We start from the raw sequence: 20,937 nt of genomic DNA on the forward strand, positions 1-20,937 counted from the left end.
ACAAAACTTAATATTAATATATTAAGAAATAAGCTTTAGAAAAAGGTTGTAAATATATAAATATTCTTCTTTCTTTTGGATTCTTCAAAGCTATGGACAATGCATTCATTTCCGACGCCTTAAAGTACATTTATTTCTAATAAGGACAACAGACTGAGATTCTATGCCGACTATCCTTTCAGACTCGAGAATTTGACATTCGTTTTTAAATCAGGAAATTTCCAGGACTCGCATCTTAAGCTTTCAGAGTTATCTTATTTTATATATAATAAAAATATTATCAAAATAATATTTAGAAATTGTATTTATTTGATTATCAAAGATAGATTGCATGAAAAATCCAAATAAATAAAACGCAAGCTAAGCACAACAACTGAAAACTGTATTTTTTTCCCATGACCTCGAAAGCCAGTGCCCAGTTCCCAGTGCCCATTTGGCAGTCAGGTTTGGGCTGGCCGGCCGGCAGGCAGGCAGGCAGGCAGGCAGGCAGTACATGTAATTTCTGACTTGGCTCGGCCGCAGAAATGCATTCAAATCAGACGACGTCGGCGACGACGTGACGTTGAAATTAAATCAACTAGACTAGAGACGCGCCGGCCACGGCTGAGCACAGCACAGGCAGCCAGCCAGCCAGTTAGCCAGTTAGCCAGTTGGCCAGTTAGCCAGACCACTTGACCAAGAGCAACTTGCGCAAAATGGAGACGAGTTTTAGCGGCAACTCCGACTTAACCTTGGCTGACTAATGCACGACAACGGCCAGACGCCTGTGTGCCCCGTGTAAATTGTTTAACATTTAGGCAGCTTTTAATTTGTAGCCATAGTCTGGCGTTGTTGTTGTTGTCGCTGTTGCCGGCCATCATCGCCGCTGTCCGCGCAATTTGTTTTCATAATGCCCAATATTAATACACGACCGCAGGCGACAATTTTGATTAAAATGCCATTTATATTAAAAGTGCTTGGCTATAGCTCTTTAATAAAGTGATCCATGTGCTGCGTTAATCCCTTGAGTGAGTGACTAATTGTGGTCCAAATTGGCAGTACGACTTGGGCACGCAACCTACCCGGGCACGTAGGCCCGGCAGGGCAATCTTTCAGCGCGGTTCAAGCTGATTGCCAACTGCACAGAATGCAGACACGTCAGCCGCAAATTGCGGCCACAGGGTTCAGGTTCACCTCGGAGTCAAAGCCAGAGACAGAGCCGGAGCAGCACATCAATAAGGCACGGCCTGCTGCGTACCAGGAGAAAGGCTGCGCAAATCAATAATTGTATTGACTGAACGCCGAAGCAGATCAAAAGGTCGCCACATCATGCAAATAACGCGGCCAAACGCTTCAGCTGTGGTTGAGCAGAGGCTGTGGATGAGGATGAGCCAGCCCACAGCAGTTGGCCCAGCAGCCATCATAAGTTTGCCGCAGACACAGATTGCAACCGCGGAATGCAGACACAGACACAGACACAGGCACAGACACAGAAACAGAGACTCAGAATGCAGACTTCAGACTTTAGAGTTAAGACTGCAACTTGCTGAAAGGTCAACGCGATCATTTCCGCATGATTACAAATGCAATTCGTTGCTTGTGGCACAGCGCAGCGTAGGCTCTATCCATAGCATCTGGGCATGGCACTTGAGTCACCACCAAACAGTCAGACTAACACACACACACACACACTCTTACACATTTGTGCACACCGACGCGGGCGCTTCGTTCTCGCATGCGCTGCCTTGCCGAAGCTCAAGTTTGTGTCTTAAGTCTTTCGTTTAACGTGCGCTCTCAAGTTGAAAAGCCGCCGTGTCGCGTCTGCGCTCTCGCGAGCAAGTCTCCACCGGGTCTCTGAGCAGGGGCAATGGCAATGCGCGCATGCGCAGGGGCAAATGGCAGGGGTGTTTAAGGGGCAATGCCAGGGGCAATTGAGGGGTGAGAAAGGTAGACTTTTGTGTGGATCGCATTGAGGGGTGGCTTTTGACGCGTTCTGCTGCTTTGAGGGGTGATACTGAGCTCTCCGCTGGGGAAAACAGTTATTAAGGGGCCCAAACAGTTTGAGGGGCGTTGGAAGGAGAGCTGCAGGGGGAAGAGCAGCTAAATTTTAAATTTAACTTTGTGAATATTCGAGAACTGACAAGTAAAGGGAACATATGTATATAGAAAGCATATATCTTATGAAGCAAAGCTATAATAATATGGAGATATCATGGAGAAACAAAGATTATATAAGAAGAAGATATCAATATCATAGATACTACTCCAATATATAAATAGAAAGCTGCTCATTTGATATTAACATAAAATTAAATTTTAAAAAATAAGGATACAATAATATAAAATTATCAAGTAAAATAAAATTTATAAAAATCTGCTGTTCTTATTTAATATTCTTTATTTAAAGGCGACTAAGAATAGATCAAGTAAAATACTCAATCTTCCCCATATCCCCCCTCAATGTCTTCCCTTCTGTCAATTCACTTTTTAAGAGATTTCCTCTGCCCCTGTAGCCGAGATCCGCCTAAATGCTTATGCTGTTGATAAATTGCATCAATGATGATCGATGCTGGGCAGCTTTAAGAGTCAGCTACTTAAAGGGCACTTAAAGACCTTCGCTGATGCCGATAACAGTGAATTATTGCCGCTGCTGCTACTGGCAGTTGTCCACCGTTGGGATGTGCACTGTACCGTCTGTACTGTCCGCACGGCTATCGCAATTTCACAATATTTTGCAATGAGCATCTGGCAGATGCGTCTCGTATTGCTCGTCGACCGGGCGCAATCGCAGCTCCGATAAGGCAGTGTCAAAATTTAGCAACTGCCGATGCTGCGACGCTGTCAACATATCATTTGTCATTGCTCGCATCGATAGCGACTGGCCAAACGGGTCTTTGTCTATGACAAATGCTGCTGGGAGCTGCTCGTGGATGGAGCTGGTGCTGCTCAAGTCAAGTTATTAATGAAGTTGCCGGGCCGCAGCATGCAAAATGTGGTTGGCGGCAATGCCGCCTCACGGGCAATTAACCCGCTAATTAAATGGCCGCCAGTAGCGGACGCTGCTTCTGCTGCTGCGGCTGCTGTGCAGGAAGCACTTGGCGTTTTGTGTTTTATGCGCCGTTATCAGGCCACGACAATCAGCTCGCAAAAGCAGAGCACGGCTCATGCATTGCAGTTGCTCTGGACCTGAAAATGCAAGGCGACAGTTTCGGCTGCGCTGGGCTGAATTGGCCAAGATGTCGGCCACTTCATTAGGTCCCAAATTGATGAGTTCAATTAGGCAGCCAGACGATGGCAGCTGCTCCTTCTGCACGTTGTGGTAATTAGCGCAGAGATTTTCAAATTGCCAAAACTTGTCCAGCGCTGCTTGTCAAAGTTATCCTCCGCTCCTGCATTGCTGCGCCCCGTAACATAAAAAAGAGATGTGTGTCAGTTTTGGGCAACGGGCATTTTGTTGATGCCCATTCACCTGGCTCTTTTGCCTGCTGTTGCTGCTGCTGCCGCTTGGTTTCACTTTCGCAGCATTGTGAAATCAAATGAATATGAATTCCAATTCCAATTTCAATTCCTTTTTGCAGCTGCCGCACAAACTTTCAGCATTCGTAGAATTCGGAGCAATCCTTTTTATATATATTTTTTTTTTTTGTTTTTCTTTATTATTATTATTTTTTTTTTGTGGATTTTTTTGTTGTTTTTATTGGGCATCCGGGTTATTCGGCTGTGTTTAATGAGCCCGTTTTGGAAATGGTATTCTCGTGTTAAAACATTGATTCGATTGGCGCTCTTAAAAGGTGTCGCCGGCCCATAAAATAAAGCCAACCTTTGCGTTTGCCTTGCTTAAATTTTTTTTTATTTTTATTTTTTAGTATTCCTGCTGACTGGCCGAATCGGCCATAAAAGTTTCGCCCAAAAAATCAAAAGGCGCCGTATCCTTTTTTGTTAATTAACGCATACGTTTTTTTTTTGTTTCCCGAGCTTCGCTAAGCGCGCCACAAAATTTTCAGCTGCTGCCAAATTGTGCGATCAGCTTGTCAACTTTTATGGGGCTTATGCTTTAATTTTAATTGTAATGCCCGTTTAGCAGCAGCAGCAGCAGCAGCCCGACCCAAAATGGTTGCCCAATTCATTAACATACACACACGCAGTGACCCATATACAGGTGTCTGCGAGTGTGTCTGCGAGTGTGTGTGTCTGTCCGTTCAAAAGTTCTGGTCGTTTCCTCTTCGTTTTCATTTTTCACAGTCCCACGTTGAGCTCTTTCACACAGCTGTCCGTGTGAAAAGCATTTCAGCGATTTTCAGAATGCTCCAAATGTGCAACGACTGAGAATTTTCGGCAAACGTAATGCCCAAAAGGGCAGGCTAAGCGATGCCCTGTACTTGTACAAAGATATATTAGACATTTAAATAAGGGAAAATATAAATCAATATATGTTAAATAAAGCCTTGATTATCTAAAGCTTACATTTATAAAATGAAGCTATCAATTGTTGTGATCCTGTCGGGGTTGGCAACTCCTAACAAAAAGCAACAACAGATTACGATAAAACTTCATTGTGAGGTATACCTAACGCCTTTGTGCTGGGCATAATACCCACAAATCGCAGCGAATGAGTGTGTTTTTAATAAAGTTCTCATTCTCACATTATTCGTCACGCCGAACGGCCGCGTCTGCGCGCCCACATTCCGTTCCAGAGCGGGCAGTGTGCGTGTGTTTTTGATTCCCAGTCTCACTCTCATTAGCGGATGGCCAGCAATTTAACCCCCCCCCCCCTCCCCCCTAACATAACCTAACCTTGCCTGCCTTGGACGGCGACAGTTCACATGTCGGCGACGGGCTCACCCTGGCCGTTCCCAGGCGCGTTCCCAACAACTGCACAAGTTCTCGTGTGATTTTTCGTATCGCTGTGAAGCGACTGCAATTCGTGGGTCCTCGAATCTCACCCTTAATACGCGGCCGAAGCGTGGTCTGCACCTGAGCGTGCAACAGAACTAGGGGGTTGGTCTGTTGTTGGTGACGCGTGCCGCGTGTGGGAAACGCAATTTGTTATTGTTTATCGCTGGATGTTTACTGTGGCTTGTTTACACAGATTGCAGACAACTTGAGCAGCAAAAAGCTGCACTGCGGCCCAGCTGGCTAGCTGTGAGCTAGCTGCCAATACAAATTGGAAATTTCTCATTAAGTTTGCAATCAATTCTACAACCTGGTAGCATCGCCATTGACCCCTGCACAAGCGGCCGTTTAGAGTGCAGAAAATGTAGACCCACCAATTGCAGTGTGCGGCCAGTTTTATGGCTGCTGATGGGCGCCTTATGAGCGGTTGCGCAGTCGTGCCAGAAGGGTTCTACGGACCGGCCATCAAATTGCCCATCATCATCGGCTGCAGTTGAAATGAGTTTGTTGCCTAAGTCTTTCGCTTTTTGGACACTGCATTGCATTCCAAATCGAGCATAAAACGAATTTATTTTTATATACGTAATACGTAAACTTGAGCAAACAACATCATCATTAGTGCAACAGCAGCAACAACACAAACTCCAACAGCAACAAGTTGCGATAAAAGATTTTTGTTTCTTGATTTCGTTGCACCAAAAAAGGCAACGGCAACTCCCATTAAACGTCCCAAAAAGGCAAAAGTTGCTGTCGTTGTTGTTGTTGTTGTTATTGTTGTTATTGTTGCATTGTTATTGTTGCTGTTGATGCTGCTGTTGTTGTTGTTTTCTTTGTTAACTGGCGCCCACCACGTTGAGAGCGAGGCGGCGGCCACCGGCGCAGTCGCTTGTATGCATTTCATTTTGTGGCGCCACGCCCAGGCAACAACTGCCACATGCAACGCCCACCAGCCAGCCCAGCCAGCCAGCCAGCCAGCCAGCCAGCCCAGCCAGCTCCAACAGTCTCTGTGCCATATTCCCAGATTTGTTTAGGCCATTTTGATACGCAGCCCAAGTGCAACCAGCAGCGTCATTAAAGCAGCTGCATTTAATTTCAATGCCCATTTAAGGCTGAAAACTTTGCCATGTGTTGTTGCTGTTGTTATTTCTGTTGCTGTTGTTGTTCTTGTTCTTGTTGTTGTTGTCAAGGGCTCACTTTTCCCCCAAGCACAGAGTCAGCCCCAACCTCAGCCTGGCAGCTGCGCAGCTCAACGCATTTTTTACAACATTTTTGCCGCGACTAGTTGCCGTGCCAGCCCAGTCCTAGCCCTAGTCCTAGTCCCAGTCCCAGCGAAACACGTGCAACTGGAGAGAAGCTTCGCCCTGTTTTGGCCCCTTGTTCGCCTGCTGTAGTTGTAGCTGTTGTTGTATCAATTAAAGCTGCGCTTGATTTTCACATGCGTAGGACGACAGGTGCAAAATGCTACAACGGCTTAGACCCAGCCCCAGTCCCAGTCCTCAGTCCTGCACTAAGACAGCTCTTTCAGCTACAGCTACAGCACCCAGTCACAGTGATTTGAATTTTTCCATGCGGTTGGGCCAGCAAAATTACACGTTAAATGGCAAAGCAGGCGGCATTAAGACAGGCACAGGTGCAGTGGCAACAGCTGCTCAAATCATTTGCAAACGCGTTAAGTGCATCACCGGATGGGCGGCAGCCCGCTTGAGGAACGGGTGGCCAACACAGCTGCTGCTGCTGCTGCTTCTACAGCACACACACACACACACATGAACATATCGCTAATTAAGATTTTTCATTTCGCTTTTTATTAGAGGCCAGGATTTCACAGAAGTTAACGTACAACCTGAAAACTGTGACATCTGCAACAAATTTGATGACAGCTTAATAAGTTCTTTGGTTTAGAAAAATTTCTTGCTGCATTTATAGTCGAAAAGCATTAAGATCATGGACAAGCTTTACATTAAGACTTTTCCTCTTTTATAAAATATTAACAAATAGTTTCAGTTATGCACAATACACAACTGCAGTCAGAGTATGTTTACAAATAGTTATCCACAGTAGTGCGCGATTCGCCGCGATTAACACGTAAATTTCCCATGCAGCCCTCGAATAGGATATCTGCGATGGCTTTTCGTGCCAGAATACGCTGTGTCGGTGCCATCTCCTCATACTGTATGGCCCAAGATTTGGCTAGTGTTTCGGAGGCATCGCTTAAAGGTACATTTGACTGCTGGGACGCGGAGCTCTTCATTACAGTCAATGTGGTTGATGTAGAGCTGGCTGGCTCATTAAATTCTGAAGCGCTGGTATCGGCATTGTCAGCCTTGATGGTATCATTTGGCACTATTCCTTCGGTATCCTTTGCATCCAGCTCATTTTCAAATATTTCGATCTTCGGGCTGAGCAGTAAGCTCTCGGTAAACTCTGCTGCTGTCGTATCAGAGCTGTTTGTTAATTTTGGTAAAGCTGTTATTGTCGCGCCTGTGTCCAATGGATCCATCATAGCCTTCATAAGACGACTGATCAGTAGGGTAACACACATATAAATCGTAATGCAAACTTACATCGAATCTAAAGTCTGAAATTGACTTTCCTTTAGCGCCGGACTTACAGCGCGTCTTCCTGGCTCTACGCTGGAAGGACTCTTGGGTGAGCAGAAAACTCATATTATCGTAGAACCATAATACGGGCTTGCACAATTCAGAATGCAGTCCCAAATCTTGCTGTCTCCAAATGCGCATCTGTTCCCGTCTATAGTTTGTACGAAAAATGTTGATGCGACGTCCAACATCTGTCTTCGATGCATTTGGCTGAATCACTTTCAACTTATTATGTAAAATATCGTATGATTGGTTCCTTAATTCTTTGTTTCTATAATCCGGATGGCGCACATCCCAAAGTTCCGGCATTTCCTCATAGAGTTTCAAAAACTCGCGCCAAAACTGTCGCTTATTAGCAATAAAACGATCTAGCAACCCTGACATTGCGTGCAGCCAACTTCACGTTATGTGGTATAACAGAGCTCTGTTATTTAACAGAGATTCAAGTTTTGCGCAAACTATAAAAAGTTTATATTATTAAAATGATAAAACAAATAGCGCATGCATACTTTGTTTTGAATATTCCTTATTTACTTACTCCTTAATGTTTTATATACGTATTTTATGCATTTAAGCATATATACATGCTTGGACGACCTACTCGTGGCAACGCCAATCACAGACTGACGACGACGGTGGATGTGTGTCTCTGTGAGCGTTGCTTGCTGTCGATTGATTGATTGATTAGTTTCGTGTCTGTGTGTCAAAATGTATGTGTGCGTTACTTTGCTTTCGCGTTTGTTTTCGTGTGTATGTATTTTCGTTTGCGTGTACGTAAAGTCTCCATCAATCAACAGACGTTCGTAAATATGCATTAGTGTGTATATATACATTGACGCGTACATATGTATGAGGTTACATATGTGATATACATATATAATGCACGAATATAAATATATCAAATAATAAACAAAATTATATTTTATATGGAAAGATTGGTTTTTTGAATATTTAGCAAATTCACTTGTCATAACCAATAACACCCTGTGCCGTAAGGCCCAGTCGCCAGTTAATACACACATATATATATATATATATGTACGTAGGTAAGTATGAAGAATGCCAGGCAAGAATGTGTTGGTGAGCAGCAGTTACATGCGGCGCGGAGAGCAGCAGCCCGCCCAGGTTAAGTCTGCAGCTAAGGGCAGACATGCGCACTATGAAATAAACAAAAGGTTGATTTGAATGGCATTTAATGCCGGCTATGAATTAACACGCACTAACTTGGCACATCAAACAAACACAATTGCACTTATGTAGGTACATCAGGCTAAGCCAGTTGTATATCTTACTGTAATCTGAGCATGCATGAGTAATGTACAATGTTTATTTTTGAAAATTAATGTACTTATTAAAATCCATATGCATATATACACATTGTATATGTATGTACATATATATTTAATCACTGTGCAAATTGAATTACTGCTAATTAACATTTTTATTTTGGCAAATTATTTACCATGTCACCCTGTGTGCGGCAGTTGCGTGCATTGCCACCCACCGCACAGTCATACACACGCACACAACTTGTGCGCCTGTGTTGGTGAGCACACAACGGCGCAGTGAGCGAACGCCAGAGAGTGGCAACCTCATCGTCGACGACAACAGCGGCGGCCACCAACTAAGGGCAGACATGCGCACTAAGAGACAGCACATATATTTGGACTTATTTTAATGTGGCCCAGGCACACGCATATTTGCATGAGGAGCTGGCACACCGACAACACAATACACATGAGCTGGGAGAAGTGTGTGTTTTAGTGCTACATTTGGTTTGTTGTATTTGGTAAAAGTACAATTTATAAATATACAAGTATTCTATGATTGCATCCAATTGCATCTTCGAGATGTGCTACAAGCTAGACATGCTATCCGTACACTTATACTATTCCAGCTCCCGCATGACTTCGTCGGCGCGCGTTATTAATTCAATCAGTCGAGAGTTTTTCTGGGACATGGCAAACTCCTCCAGTAGCTTCAGGTACTTGCGCGCCTCGGCGCTGCCGATTATCGATTGGCCGCTGCCCGCATTGTTGTTGTCATCGGGCTGCCGCTGACGTTTTGGCGGCGGCGTCTGTGCTGGCGCCTTGGTTAGTGTGGGCATGGGCGGCAATGTGATCATGGGTATGGCCAGATCTTGGGCTGGACTGCGTTTTCGCTGGCGCAGGGCGCGTGTCTGCTCAATGTACTGCTTCTCATCGTCCACATTGGCGGCCAGAATTTCGGCCAACGAGGTAACGCTGGAACGGCCACCATTTTCGTCGTCATCATCCTCCAGGTATTCGCCATCGCTGTCCAGTTCCTCCTTGATGCGCACTGCTGCCTGCTCATCGGCCATCTTTTCCTTGGCGCTTTCCTCCGCCTTTTGCTGCTCTTCCTGTTGCAGCGGTTCCTGCTGCAGCTCTTCCGGGTCTTTGGGCTCCGTTTTGATCTCCTGCTTAATATCCAAAATAGGCGGTGGCATAACCTTCGCCTGCACTGCCGGTCGCTGTGTTATGCTCTGCGCCAGCGTGGCCAGCGGTATGATGGTCATAGTCTGTGCACCGCCAGCCGTTGCACCAGGTGGCAGAATAGGCGTTGCCAGCAGCACCTTTTGTGAGGTGCCCGGCGGCACCTGTGGCAACCGCACCAATTGAGGCAGGGGCTGCAGAACGCGCGCATTGAGCTCACTGAGCGAGGGCTTAACATCTAGATGCTGATCCACCTCGGGATCGCTGACGTCGCCGCGACCATCAATATCAACATCAGCATCATCTTCGTCCACATGACTGCTGCCGCTGATGGTGGCCAAACTGATGTCCTCCTCCTCGTCATCATCCACGGGGTCAGCTGCCGCTGCAGCTGCTGCTGGCGTGCACTGGGACATGACATCCTTGGCAATATCATTGATCTGCACCGAATAGCTTTGCGTGTAGCCAAACTTCAGCAGCTTCGTATCGTTGTGCTGAATATTGTAGGTGGTGCGAAACTTGTCGCACCACTCCTGATGCGGAAAAAAGTTGGTCAATCCCATCGAGCTCTTGAACTGTAGCGCCATTTTCTGTATCAGTCCATCCGATATGATGAAGTCCTTGTAGTACATCATGCGCCGTATCCAGTCGTATACAGCTTTGCCCAGCATGGACACTCGCACTACCTTCAGCTCCTGCGTCTTGGCATCCTGGCTGCGCCTCGTGCGCTGCTCCCAGGCGCGCAATATCTCGTCCTTTTGCTGTACAATGCGCTTTATCTGATCCGGACTGCAGTTGAACAGGCGGCCCACGTGCTTGTACACCGGCTGGCGATCGTATTCACGCAGAGCTGCCACCTTTTCGTTTAGGGCCAACACATTTTTGCGCTTAATGCGATTGTCAAACGCAACCTTCTCAGTTGCAGGTAATGTGGGCGGCTGCTGCGTTGTTGTTGTTGTTGTTGTGGCCGTTGTGTTTGTTGTTGTAGCTGTTGCTGCTGTTGTTGATTTGCTAGATGTTTCGGGCTTTGGCTCGGCATCGGCTGGCTGCAATGGTGAAATCATGAACCGTGCTGGGTGCACAAGTATAAAAACATTGTTTACCTTTTGTTTATCGCTGCTTTTTGGAGCCTTTTGCTCCTTTTGCTGCTTACGTTTGTCGCGCACACGCATTGCTATATTTACAGTTTTTTTATTCCTTGTAAATTTATTAAAATTACGCCTTAAGCATAACAGAGAAATGTTATTGCTCGTTGTTCTTTGTATTGTTGTTTGCTTGTTGCGCTAACTCACCCTGTGCCCTGCGCCCTGTTCCCCTAGCTCTCTCTCTTACACACGACCCTGTTATGGGCACACATACATATAGCACCTGCGCGTGAGTGTGTGTGTGCGTGAGTGTATACGTGTGCGATGGCTACGATTATGCGCATTGACAGCAACTAAACGTCGCCCGTTCTTGATTTTTGTTTTTCTTTCTTTTGTCTCTCTTTTTGCGCTTTTAGTGCACTTTTTGCTACATTTTTTTGCAATTCACTTTAAATATTTTGTTATTGCTATTACAATGCGCAGCACACGCATACGCACACGTGTGCGATTGCTTTCAATTTTTCCGACTAGAACAGCGTATATATAAAAATAGCTGCCCACCCGCTGCCAGCGGCTGCCGTTTTCATTCTGGTTTTCTGTGTTTCTGTGAGCGCGAATGCGCATTGAGAGCACTTTTCTGCGCCGGCGGAGAGCTTCGTGATAAGCCCAAGCAGCGCGCAACTTTAACTTGTGTGTGTATGTGTGAGTGCGAGAACATCAGATAATGGCAACACACACCACACAGGCACACATTTGTAAGGCCGTTTCACGGAGAGAGGGTTGTAATTTTCACTTCACTGCCAATTGCTCTCTTCTTCAACTGCGCATGCGAGAACTTTATAGATGGCAGCACGAACCTGAGATACATTCGACTCAACTTGATTGGGTTAAAAATTTGATCGCAACGCGGCGCATTTTCGCAACAAATATTTTAAGATATGCGCATATTTATCTATTTATGCAAATGCACACTATATGCATAAATATTCTATTGTTTTCAGATATAATTCTTATTAATTGATTGCCTAGTTTTATATTAATCCTTGTTTTATTTGTGCTACATATTTGGTTAATTTTCCTCCTGGCCAAAGTTTGTATAGTGCTGCAGAATATATGACATGGCTGCGGGATTGTCAGCAGGCACCATATGACCGGCCCGGTTCACCCAGAACATACTGAAATTTCCGGCTGTCTTCTCGTAGCCCTCCAGTACGCGATCCACATTGATGCCCACGCGTGGATTCGTCAAATAGCTATTCTTGTCGTTCCACTCCATGTTGGCAATCCAATTGACGGCACCGGGTGTGGCGCATATCAAGTCCAAGCCACCCGAAAAGACTCCCACTTTGACCGTAGAGTTGTTCAGCAGCTCCTCAACTAAACGTAAACAATTGGAAATGAATCCCACATAGTACATTTAAAAATCCGTACCAATATGTACAGCTGGCTTCATAAAGTCGCCCATCAGCTTGCTGAAGGTCGTGCTACTCTGGCCGCCCCACTTAATGCCCGTGGTAATGTTGAGAGCTGTTGTTACGGGTCCACGCATGAGATCCTCGAGCAGTTGATCGCGATCCTCATCAATGTCGAAGTGCACCAGGGTACGGTACATGCGCTCTAGAATGGTATCTTAAGGAACTAGCACTCAGAGTGGCCAATCGAAACTCACCTTCCGAACTCATGCTGCCCAGCTGCCTCAAGTACTGATCCCCGCGAGTGGGTTTCTCTACATTGTAGAAATCGACGCCCTTTGATTCGCGCAGCACCACCGACTGCGTGGAGCTCCATTGCAATGTGGCCTGTGTCCATCTCTCGTCGTCGACATTCTTTTTGGTCTTCAATGCTGAAGCTTCGATCTTGTCGTGACCGTCCTGGTCAACAATGCCGAGCTGCAGCAAGAACGGCGCCCACGAGAGTACTGAGTCAATGGGCGATGTCCAGGGATCACCCAAGGCCACCGACTGCAGGTTGCTCTCGATCTCGCCGCGCTGTATGGCGTAGTACAGTTCCAGGGCAAACTCGGGCGCCATTTTGCCACCGTAGCTTTCACAGAAAATGTGCAAAGGCACCTTTTTGAATTCCGGATGCAGTGCATAGAAGCCCTTCATGAACTCCACCAGATCCAGTGCGATCTGTTTGTTGGTTGTGGTGTAATAGGAGGAGCCATCCACATAGCTAAAGCCACTGCCGACGGGATTGTCAATAAATATGACATTCATGTCCTTGACCCAGGTCCACTCGCGGTAGCTGCCATCCAGTTGCAAGGGTCCCAGTTCCTCAAAGTTGCCATAGCCGGTCGACGAGGCACCCGGTCCACCTTGCAGCCAAATGGCCAAGGGGCGATCCACGTAGCTCGTGACATTGGCGGTGGTGTAGTAGAGCCAGTAGAAAATGTGGGCGCCCGTGCGCACATCCACAAAGCCCCAGTCCTGCTCGCCAGGACCATAGCCTGCGCGGGCTGTGCGAAGATAAATATATAATAACTATTGATCAGGCTGATTTGGGGATTGTGAATTCTGCTAACTTAGGAAATTGAAAAAGATCTATTTGAGTATTCCCTATATGTATTGATAGCAGCAGGTTTGATAAGATAACTATCTCAGCACAACAACAAATTTAAAGATGTTCACTTGGAAATCAGCTCGACTAACGCGTTTGTATTTAGTCGTTTTTATTGTGCCACTAAATTTCTATCATTAGCACCTGAATGGCATTTAAATTGGGTCCAAACACAGTTGGTTGTCTGCCAAATTGAGGTCAGTCTGTTACAGTTCCACTTACCGCTCACCGCACCGAAGCCGCAGACCCCTAAGAGCACGACAAAGCTGATTAAGAGACGACACATTTTGCACTAGTTCGGAGCGAAGGCACCTCTAACCAAGTTGACCGTACACCTGGGAGTGCGACGACCGTCTGATCGCTGGTCGAATTCAACCACAGCAAAGTAAGCGAGTGGCGCACATGGAATTTCTAATCTTGGAGTGGGAGCGGCGCCTGTCATGATCGCTGTGATCCCAGTGATCGCCATTGTCAACCGTTCTTTACGACGGTGATGGGTTTTACGCGTGATACGTTTGGACATTTATTTATGGGATTTTGTTGTCATTTTTTTTTGCCAATACTTACCTCGTCACTTTCATAAATTTTAGCTAGTTCTTAATTAATAGTCGCGATTGCGGTCGCTTATCGCAGCCTTGTTTCAATAAGTTTGCTGCTCGTTTTGATTTCTGAAGAGCTTGTCAAATTTCAATTAACTTTAACGAGTGTGAGCTCTGCATTTTATTGGATGCATTCTACAAATGTAAGTTTATCCAAAGCCTGTAAACTCGCGCAAGACATGACTCATGGCGGCGGGATTGTCGGCTGGCGCCATGTGCCCGGATCTGTTTATCCAGAACATGGTAAAGTTTCCGCCCGATTTCTCGTAACCTTCCAAAACGCGATCCACGCTGATCGCAATACGAGGCGCGGCCAAGTACTCCTCCCTTCTGCTCCAGTTCATCTTGTCTATCCAGTTAACGGTGCCGGGAGTGGCACAGATCAGATCCAGTCCGCCCGAGAAGACGCCCACTTTCAGTGGCGTTTTGTCCAGAAGTTCATCGACTGCATTATTCAAGGATTAACTATTTGCTTTCTGGGTCAGTTCCAAGCTAACATTTACCAATGTGTATTACGGGCTTCATAAAATCAGTTCTATGAATGTCAAAGGTGCTGCCGCTCTGCGATCCCCATTTGACTTCGGATGGTATGCCCAAGGTTTCGGCTACGGGTCCGCGCATAAGTGTCTCCAGTAACTCATCACGATCTTCATCGATGTCGTACTTCACCACAGTGCGGTACATGCGCTCTGTAATACATTTATCTATAGACTCGCACTGGAGATTGAAGCACTTTTCAAATTTACCCTCGGGCGTCCGCATCAGCTGCCTTTGATAGCGATCACCGCGCGTTTGCTTCAGCACATTATAGAAATCTACGCCCTTTGAGGCCTTCAATACCTCCCACTGAGTGTTGCCCCACTGAGCTGTGGATTGTATCCAACGCTCTTCTGCCACCAGTTCGGCTGTGAAGTTGGCAGCCTTCGCTATGGCATCGTAGCCATCATGGTCAACGATGCCCATCTGCAGCAGAATCGGTCCCCAAGCGAGAACCGAGTCGATGGGCGATGTCCAGGGATCACCCAGAGCCACCGACACCAAATTGCTCCTAATCTCACCTCTTTCCTTGGCATAGTACAGTTCCAGGGCAAACTCGGGTGCCATTTTTCCGCCGTAGCTTTCGCAGAAAATATGCAGAGGCACAGACTCAAATTCCGGATATAGAGCATAGAATCCCTTCATTAACTCAACCAGATCCAGGGCAATTTCCTTGTTTGTAGCCGTATAATAGGCCGTATCGTCCACATAGCTAAAGCCGCTGCCTACAGGATTATCAATAAAAAGCACATTCATGTCCTTCACCCAAGTCCAGTTGCGATAATCGCCGTAAAGATCAACGGGTCCAAGCTCCTCAAAGTTTCCATAGCCTGTGGAAGAGGCGCCAGGTCCACCTTGCAACCAGATTGCCAAAGGACGTTCCGTGTAGCTGGCTACATTGGCGGTGGTATAGTAGAGCCAGTAGAACATGTGAGCGCCTGGCCGTACATCGACATAGCCCCAATCCTGTTCGCCGGGTCCGTAACCCGCCTTGCCTGTATAATCGTGTGTATAGATCAGACCAGGATTTGTAATCTACGGACTGCTATTTCAACTTGCCATGTGCCAAGGTTGCGTAACACACCAGAAGTAATGCGATCGTACGAATTGTAGCAGACATCTTCCGTTGAAGCCAGCAGCTAACTGTGCTTTGGCTTTGGCCACCTTGATCAGCTCCATTTTAACGGAATACCTTATCAGATGTCAAAGGCGCGAGATTGATAAGTGGTTATTTAGCAGCGTACACTTAATCGTGAAATCGTTATCGATTTATTGGCACCAGGTGCACAACTAAATGGCAACATTTTACCAAGAGCTTCTACAGCTCATGTGATACTTCTAAATTAACTGTTGGGCTTCTTTTTTTAAATTTTTTAACCGTTATTATGAGTTTTTCATTTTTCAATTAACTAGCGTTAAATTTACGAGATTCCGTACTGCACTTCATTTGACATTATTCATGTCCTTTACCCAAGTCCAGTTGCGATAATCGCCATATAAATCAACCGGTCCTGTAGACCCTTTCCTTGCACCACATTTTCATTAATGTATAACGTCAACAATCCGTCGTCTTCTGTAAGGCCAACATCCAATTGTGCTTTGCCTGCTGGATCTATTGTAAGCTCCGTTTAAATGAAAAACCTAATCAGCAGCAAATGCGTTAAAAAGCGGTTAATTGGCAGTGCACTAGTTAATCGAGTTATCGTAATTGTTATCGAATTCGTAATTACCGGCGAAGAACTTAGTGGCAACACCATTCCAACAGCTGTTTGGGTTGTGTGTTGTTATATTTCTTTGTGTCTAGCAGGTGTGGGTGGTAATTAATTTAATTATATTACTTAACAAATCAAAACTGTGCTAGAGCGTCATGGCAACGGTTCGCATACCCAAGCAAAAGGTCATACTTTGCGGTGACTATGGTGTGGGCAAGAGCTCCTTGTTCCGACGCTTCACAAACAACACATTTGTCACCGAAACAGACCGCAAATCGACGCTGGGCCTGGATCATATTGACCGCGAGTACAATGTAGGCGAGAAACAAATTAAGGTGAGTCTACTTGTGCTGTGGTTGCAGATTAATACAGATGTGAATAATCAATTTCTTGGGCAGCTGCAACTGTGGGACACTGGCGGCATGGAACGTGTGGCATCTGTGACTTCGTCCTACTACAAATTTGCAGAGGGTGCTATTCTGGTATTTGCCTTGGACAATGCCGCATCATTTCATTCGCTGTCGCAGCACCTGCTGGACATTGTAACGTATGCAGAGAATGCTAAAATCTTTATATGCGGCAATAAGAGCGACCTCGAAGGCCGTGAGCCGGAAGTTAGCGATGAGGAAGTCGAAGCATTTTGTGAGCAGTGCCATACGCTGATAAGCGCTACCTACAAGACATCCTGTCGCACGGGCAAGGGCATCGAGGAAATGTTTCAGGACATCTCACGTCAGTTGGTGCAGGCCAATCGATCCAAAATGGAGCTACAGGCACTCGAACAGCAGAGTTTTCAAATAGACAAGACCAACGAGGCAGAGATTAACGAGGAGCCCTCCTCATGCAGCTGCTAGCAGTTGGGAAACATTGAGTTTGGCTAATTCGTTGGCGCTCTCAGCTGAACTCAATGGAACGCAGCAATGCATTTGTCTAATTTCCCTAATTTATTGATACAAACACTTGTATAACTTATGAATTTTCGATTATTTTATTATTTGTAAATATTCACTTCGAATTTAATGCTAAAACGTCCGAATATGTTATAGTTAATTTGATATAGTTAATATGTATGCGCCCAGTCGCGAAAACCAACGAACAACGTTTTATTTAAATACATTAACACTCATATGTATGAATAGGACATAAGTCATAGTTAATTAAGCTTTGTAGATGTGTAGGGCTTGTGCTAGCCGTTAGAGTTTAGCGTTTCTTCAATATACATATAAATTAACTCGCGATTGAAATTAATGAAACTAATAATAAATAAACAAACAATTATCTCAACAAGGAATGCGCCATATTCTTTTATAATCCACAATCGTACCAGTGAGCTCCTCAAGCCCGCAACTATGACGTGGCCGCGGAGGAGCTGGGGGCAAATGTTAAATAGAGGCTCACGCCGACAGCAACCACAAAGCAAACGCCCACGCCGTACAGCACGACCTTTTCGCGCAATGCGCGCAGCATCATTGTGTTGAGGGTGCGGGAGGCGCGTCCTATGTCGGCATTCGTTTCCCTTAGACGAGCGCGTGCGCCTTGCAGCGTTTCGCGCTGATGATGCAAATCTGTGCGGAAAGTTTGTCAAGATTACGACGCCTTAAGCAAAATTGATTCCCAGTTTGATTACCGTTCAACACCTGGGCGCCGAGTGCTTCCGTTTCCACAGCTACGCGATAGCCTTCCGTCAAGCGATTGCCGGTGCGTTCGATGCGCTCGGAATTGTCCAGCAATCGTTGCCTTTGATCATTGCTAATGCCTACATCCTCGTAGTAGCTCCCACTGTCAGCTAGATCGAGCGTTGTAAAGCCATTTGCCTGTGCCCGCAACTTGTCCTTTGTTTGTTTGTACTCCACTTGCAGGCGCTTCAGTTCCGCCTGTGCCACTTGCAGCTTGCCGTTGAAGCTGCTTCGCTGCGCTGGATTTAACTCTCGCACCTCCAGGCCCATCTGTTCGAGCAGCTCCTGTGCCTCCGACAAGCTGGCATCGATTTTGCTGCACAGTTCGCTGCGTTCGGCTGCGAGTCGGTCGGTGGCTTATCAAATTGCTCGAAAAAATATGTTTATGGCCTGTACTCACATGCATTTTGCTGTAGGCGACCAATATGTGCAGTTATTTCAGCGATTAGTGCTGCGTACTGCTGCTCATATTGCTCAAGGAGTGACATCTGTTACTTATTGCAAATACAATTAGTTTTTTGTTGATTTGCAAAAATCTGCTTATTTATTTAGCTTCCTTCTGTTTTGTTTATCATTTCACTCAGCAAATGCCATTCGCAGCGAACACACGCCAGTGTTGTAAAATGTACGCTCGGCGTTGCCAGACTTGCGCGTCCCCACTTACCGTTGTTTCGAATTCAAAGTGGTAGTGAAAATACGTTTTCCCTTAAATAAATTAATGTTTTATTGTAATCTCATCGGATACCGCTTGTTTGCAAACGAATGGCGACAGATTCTGTCTGCCGAAATATGTATTACTTAATCCAAATTGTGGTAAGACAAATTAATAATACTATTTCAATTAATTAGCTAATTTATGTATATGTACACTGTTCATCACATTTCTGTTTTGTGTTTTGTCAAATTGAGCTGAGCTTAACCCTCTATAAGCGTGGCCTTATCGCCCTTGCGCAGCACCAGCTCCAGCTGCGAGAGCAGCCCAATGGCACGGAAATTCTCCTTAAAGAGAACGAATTCCTCCAGTGGCTTTAAATACTCCAGCGCTTGCGTGTAGCTATCGAGTTCCTTGAGTACATTGGCCAGGGCGCTCGAATCCGGCGGTTCCGGCGTGGTGTGTCCATTTGTTTGGCTGCCGGAGCTGCTGGCGCTGCCGCCCTTCTTCTTTGGCGAGGCTGGTGCGGATGGTGCTGCTGCTGTTGCGGGCGGGCTGCTGCCTTTGACGGATCGTACGGGTGTGGACTTGCCACTGTTGCAGTCGGTCGTCGTTTTGGGCGCATTCTCTTTGCTGCTGGCGCTGTCGCGTCCGCTGTTGTTGTTCTGCTCCTTGGGACTGGGACTGCGCTGGTGCTGATCCAGCTGCGTGGCCGCCGTGGATTCGGCCAGTGGCAATGGGGAGCCACGTGCGGCCGCTGAGGCATTTATCTCTTGTACTTCGTCATCGGCCGGTGACTCCAGCTTCGGTCGCTTGGCCAGCTGCACAGGCTGGAAGGGACTGACGCGCTGCTGGGACTGGTTTGGGGGTAGTTGTGGCTGGAACGGTTCTCGCTGTGGCTGCGGTGGCGTCAGCGCTGCGCCTGGTGTTGGTACCGGTACCACATGCGGCGGTGGGAACTGGGCTTGCAGTTGTTGTTGCTGGTGCTGCTGCATCTGCTGCTGCAGCTGTTGCTGATGGCGCTCAAAATAGTAGTCATTAAAGCTAAAGCCAGGATGCGGATGTGGGTGACCATGAGGGTGGCCGGGAAAAGGCGGCCAGGCTTGATTTAACTGATGCTGTTGCTGCTGTTGTTGTTGTTGCTGCTGCAGGTGCTGTTGCTGAAGCGCATAATGCTGCTGCTGCTGCTGCTCCTGATAGCTCTGATCTTTAATGTCCATACTGTCGTCGTCCTCCTCGTATTCGCCATACTGTTGCATGTAGTTCATGTATTGCTCCGGCATTTCCTCTAGCTTGGCCACACGCTCCGCGCTGGCCGGCGGAAACAAATGCTGCAAATCCTGTACAATATCCGGTATCCACAGAGATGTGCCCATAGGCTTCAGCTGATTGGTGGCCAGCTTCTGTGCGAAGCCCTGCAAATGTGTCTCGCGAAAGCGATTCAGCCAGCGATTGTCCGCTATGAAGGATGTGCTGCCGATTACCTGGCGCGCATTTTCCGCCTTATCCTTGATCATGCCGTGGGTGATGCTGCCGCGCAGCTGAGGATTGATATTGGCGCGCACCAGCCACTCGTAGACGACGGCATTGATATAGGCGCACTTGCGGCTGCGCTCGATCTCCTCCACCATGGCCTGCTGCTCCACGGCCTCCAGATTGGAGGGCACCTCCAGCCGTAGCGTGGGCAGAGCATTCGACTGCAGCCGTCGTCCGCCCAGCACACTGGGATCAAAGTGCAGGGCGCACACGACCGGCTTCTTGAATGGTATAATGCGTCGCAACGAAGCGTGGCAAGCCTCCTTCCAGACCTTGTGAAAGGGATTGTCCGGCCTGGGAAAGGCGAAGAACTGCATGCTCGGATGCTGCCTCGAATTCGACAAGCATCCGATGATGCAGCACCGCCGGATAGTCGGCATAACGGGTATACTGCTTACGCCCCGAATTGTTATAGAAGTCGTTTTGGCGTTGCAAATGCCCGCCAATACCAATCAGAACATAAAAATATTAAAGAACAGCTGCAAATAGAAGATAAATCGAAGATGTTAATTCTCGATATTCCAATTAACTCGCTCCATTCTCCTTTCATGCACATACACTCCAAACGCCAAACTCCTGCGACACAAATTGTGATCTATTCTTCTTCTATCTTCCTTCTTGCTCTTTCGTAGACTATTTCGTTGCCCTTGCTTTGA

General features: G+C 46.7%; 7 protein-coding genes and 2 long non-coding RNA genes across 10 annotated transcripts in view; 3 read left to right on the plus strand and 6 right to left on the minus strand.

The window, feature by feature from the left end:
* Nucleotides 1-6,654: 6,654 nt before the first annotated feature.
* Nucleotides 6,655-8,141, minus strand: LOC135429540 (uncharacterized). 2 transcript variants are annotated; one of them, XM_064683861.1, is made up of 3 exons: nucleotides 8,011-8,141; nucleotides 7,437-7,930; nucleotides 6,655-7,378 (listed from the first exon to the last, which is right to left on the minus strand). In XM_064683861.1, the coding sequence occupies exons 2-3, from the start codon at nucleotides 7,854-7,856 to the stop codon at nucleotides 6,911-6,913; spliced, it is 888 nt and encodes a 295-aa protein (XP_064539931.1). In that variant the 5' UTR covers nucleotides 7,857-7,930; nucleotides 8,011-8,141; the 3' UTR covers nucleotides 6,655-6,910. The 2 variants fall into 2 exon arrangements, with proteins under 2 accessions (XP_064539931.1, XP_064539932.1); XM_064683862.1 differs by having other exon boundaries at nucleotides 7,982-8,083.
* A 399-nt stretch (nucleotides 8,142-8,540) lies between these two features.
* LOC135429542 (uncharacterized) lies at nucleotides 8,541-9,304 on the plus strand. Its single transcript, XR_010436424.1, has 2 exons — nucleotides 8,541-8,647; nucleotides 8,957-9,304. It is a non-coding gene; the product is annotated as an uncharacterized LOC135429542 (long non-coding RNA).
* Nucleotides 9,231-11,595, minus strand: ebd1 (earthbound 1). The gene is made up of 3 exons (XM_064683858.1): nucleotides 11,218-11,595; nucleotides 11,029-11,146; nucleotides 9,231-10,971 (listed from the first exon to the last, which is right to left on the minus strand). Exons 2-3 carry the CDS (start codon nucleotides 11,095-11,097, stop codon nucleotides 9,361-9,363), a joined length of 1,680 nt encoding a protein of 559 aa, XP_064539928.1. The 5' UTR covers nucleotides 11,098-11,146; nucleotides 11,218-11,595; the 3' UTR covers nucleotides 9,231-9,360.
* A 444-nt stretch (nucleotides 11,596-12,039) lies between these two features.
* Nucleotides 12,040-13,939, minus strand: hiro (highroad). The gene is made up of 4 exons (XM_064683859.1): nucleotides 13,792-13,939; nucleotides 12,680-13,468; nucleotides 12,442-12,627; nucleotides 12,040-12,387 (listed from the first exon to the last, which is right to left on the minus strand). Exons 1-4 carry the CDS (start codon nucleotides 13,853-13,855, stop codon nucleotides 12,080-12,082), a joined length of 1,347 nt encoding a protein of 448 aa, XP_064539929.1. The 5' UTR covers nucleotides 13,856-13,939; the 3' UTR covers nucleotides 12,040-12,079.
* Nucleotides 13,940-14,228: 289 nt separating this feature from the next.
* LOC135429539 (retinoid-inducible serine carboxypeptidase) lies at nucleotides 14,229-15,917 on the minus strand. Its single transcript, XM_064683860.1, has 4 exons — nucleotides 15,765-15,917; nucleotides 14,915-15,700; nucleotides 14,672-14,857; nucleotides 14,229-14,613 (listed from the first exon to the last, which is right to left on the minus strand). Exons 1-4 carry the CDS (start codon nucleotides 15,823-15,825, stop codon nucleotides 14,318-14,320), a joined length of 1,329 nt encoding a protein of 442 aa, XP_064539930.1. The 5' UTR covers nucleotides 15,826-15,917; the 3' UTR covers nucleotides 14,229-14,317.
* Nucleotides 15,918-16,477: 560 nt separating this feature from the next.
* On the plus strand, nucleotides 16,478-17,708 carry RabX6 (RAS oncogene family member RabX6). The gene is made up of 2 exons (XM_064683905.1): nucleotides 16,478-16,752; nucleotides 16,816-17,708. The coding sequence occupies exons 1-2, from the start codon at nucleotides 16,573-16,575 to the stop codon at nucleotides 17,269-17,271; spliced, it is 636 nt and encodes a 211-aa protein (XP_064539975.1). The 5' UTR covers nucleotides 16,478-16,572; the 3' UTR covers nucleotides 17,272-17,708.
* Nucleotides 17,387-18,672, minus strand: Vti1a (Vesicle transport through interaction with t-SNAREs 1a). Its single transcript, XM_064683904.1, has 3 exons — nucleotides 18,494-18,672; nucleotides 18,045-18,431; nucleotides 17,387-17,982 (listed from the first exon to the last, which is right to left on the minus strand). The coding sequence occupies exons 1-3, from the start codon at nucleotides 18,579-18,581 to the stop codon at nucleotides 17,765-17,767; spliced, it is 693 nt and encodes a 230-aa protein (XP_064539974.1). The 5' UTR covers nucleotides 18,582-18,672; the 3' UTR covers nucleotides 17,387-17,764.
* Nucleotides 18,673-18,757: 85 nt separating this feature from the next.
* LOC135429573 (uncharacterized) overlaps nucleotides 18,758-20,937 on the plus strand; it is a 62,458-nt gene continuing 60,278 nt past the window's right edge. The window contains exon 1 of the long non-coding RNA XR_010436426.1: nucleotides 18,758-18,906. This is a non-coding gene — a long non-coding RNA (uncharacterized LOC135429573). The remainder of the gene's footprint in view (nucleotides 18,907-20,937) is intronic.
* Nucleotides 18,929-20,855, minus strand: LOC135429569 (basic-leucine zipper transcription factor A). The gene is made up of 2 exons (XM_064683903.1): nucleotides 20,840-20,855; nucleotides 18,929-20,760 (listed from the first exon to the last, which is right to left on the minus strand). The coding sequence occupies exon 2, from the start codon at nucleotides 20,659-20,661 to the stop codon at nucleotides 19,009-19,011; it is 1,653 nt and encodes a 550-aa protein (XP_064539973.1). The 5' UTR covers nucleotides 20,662-20,760; nucleotides 20,840-20,855; the 3' UTR covers nucleotides 18,929-19,008.

Source organism: Drosophila montana, unplaced genomic scaffold (assembly GCF_035044405.1).
Source record: "Drosophila montana isolate Dmon_TW-CO22-7 unplaced genomic scaffold, ASM3504440v1 contig_2668_1, whole genome shotgun sequence".
Lineage (NCBI taxonomy): Eukaryota > Metazoa > Arthropoda > Insecta > Diptera > Drosophilidae > Drosophila > Drosophila montana.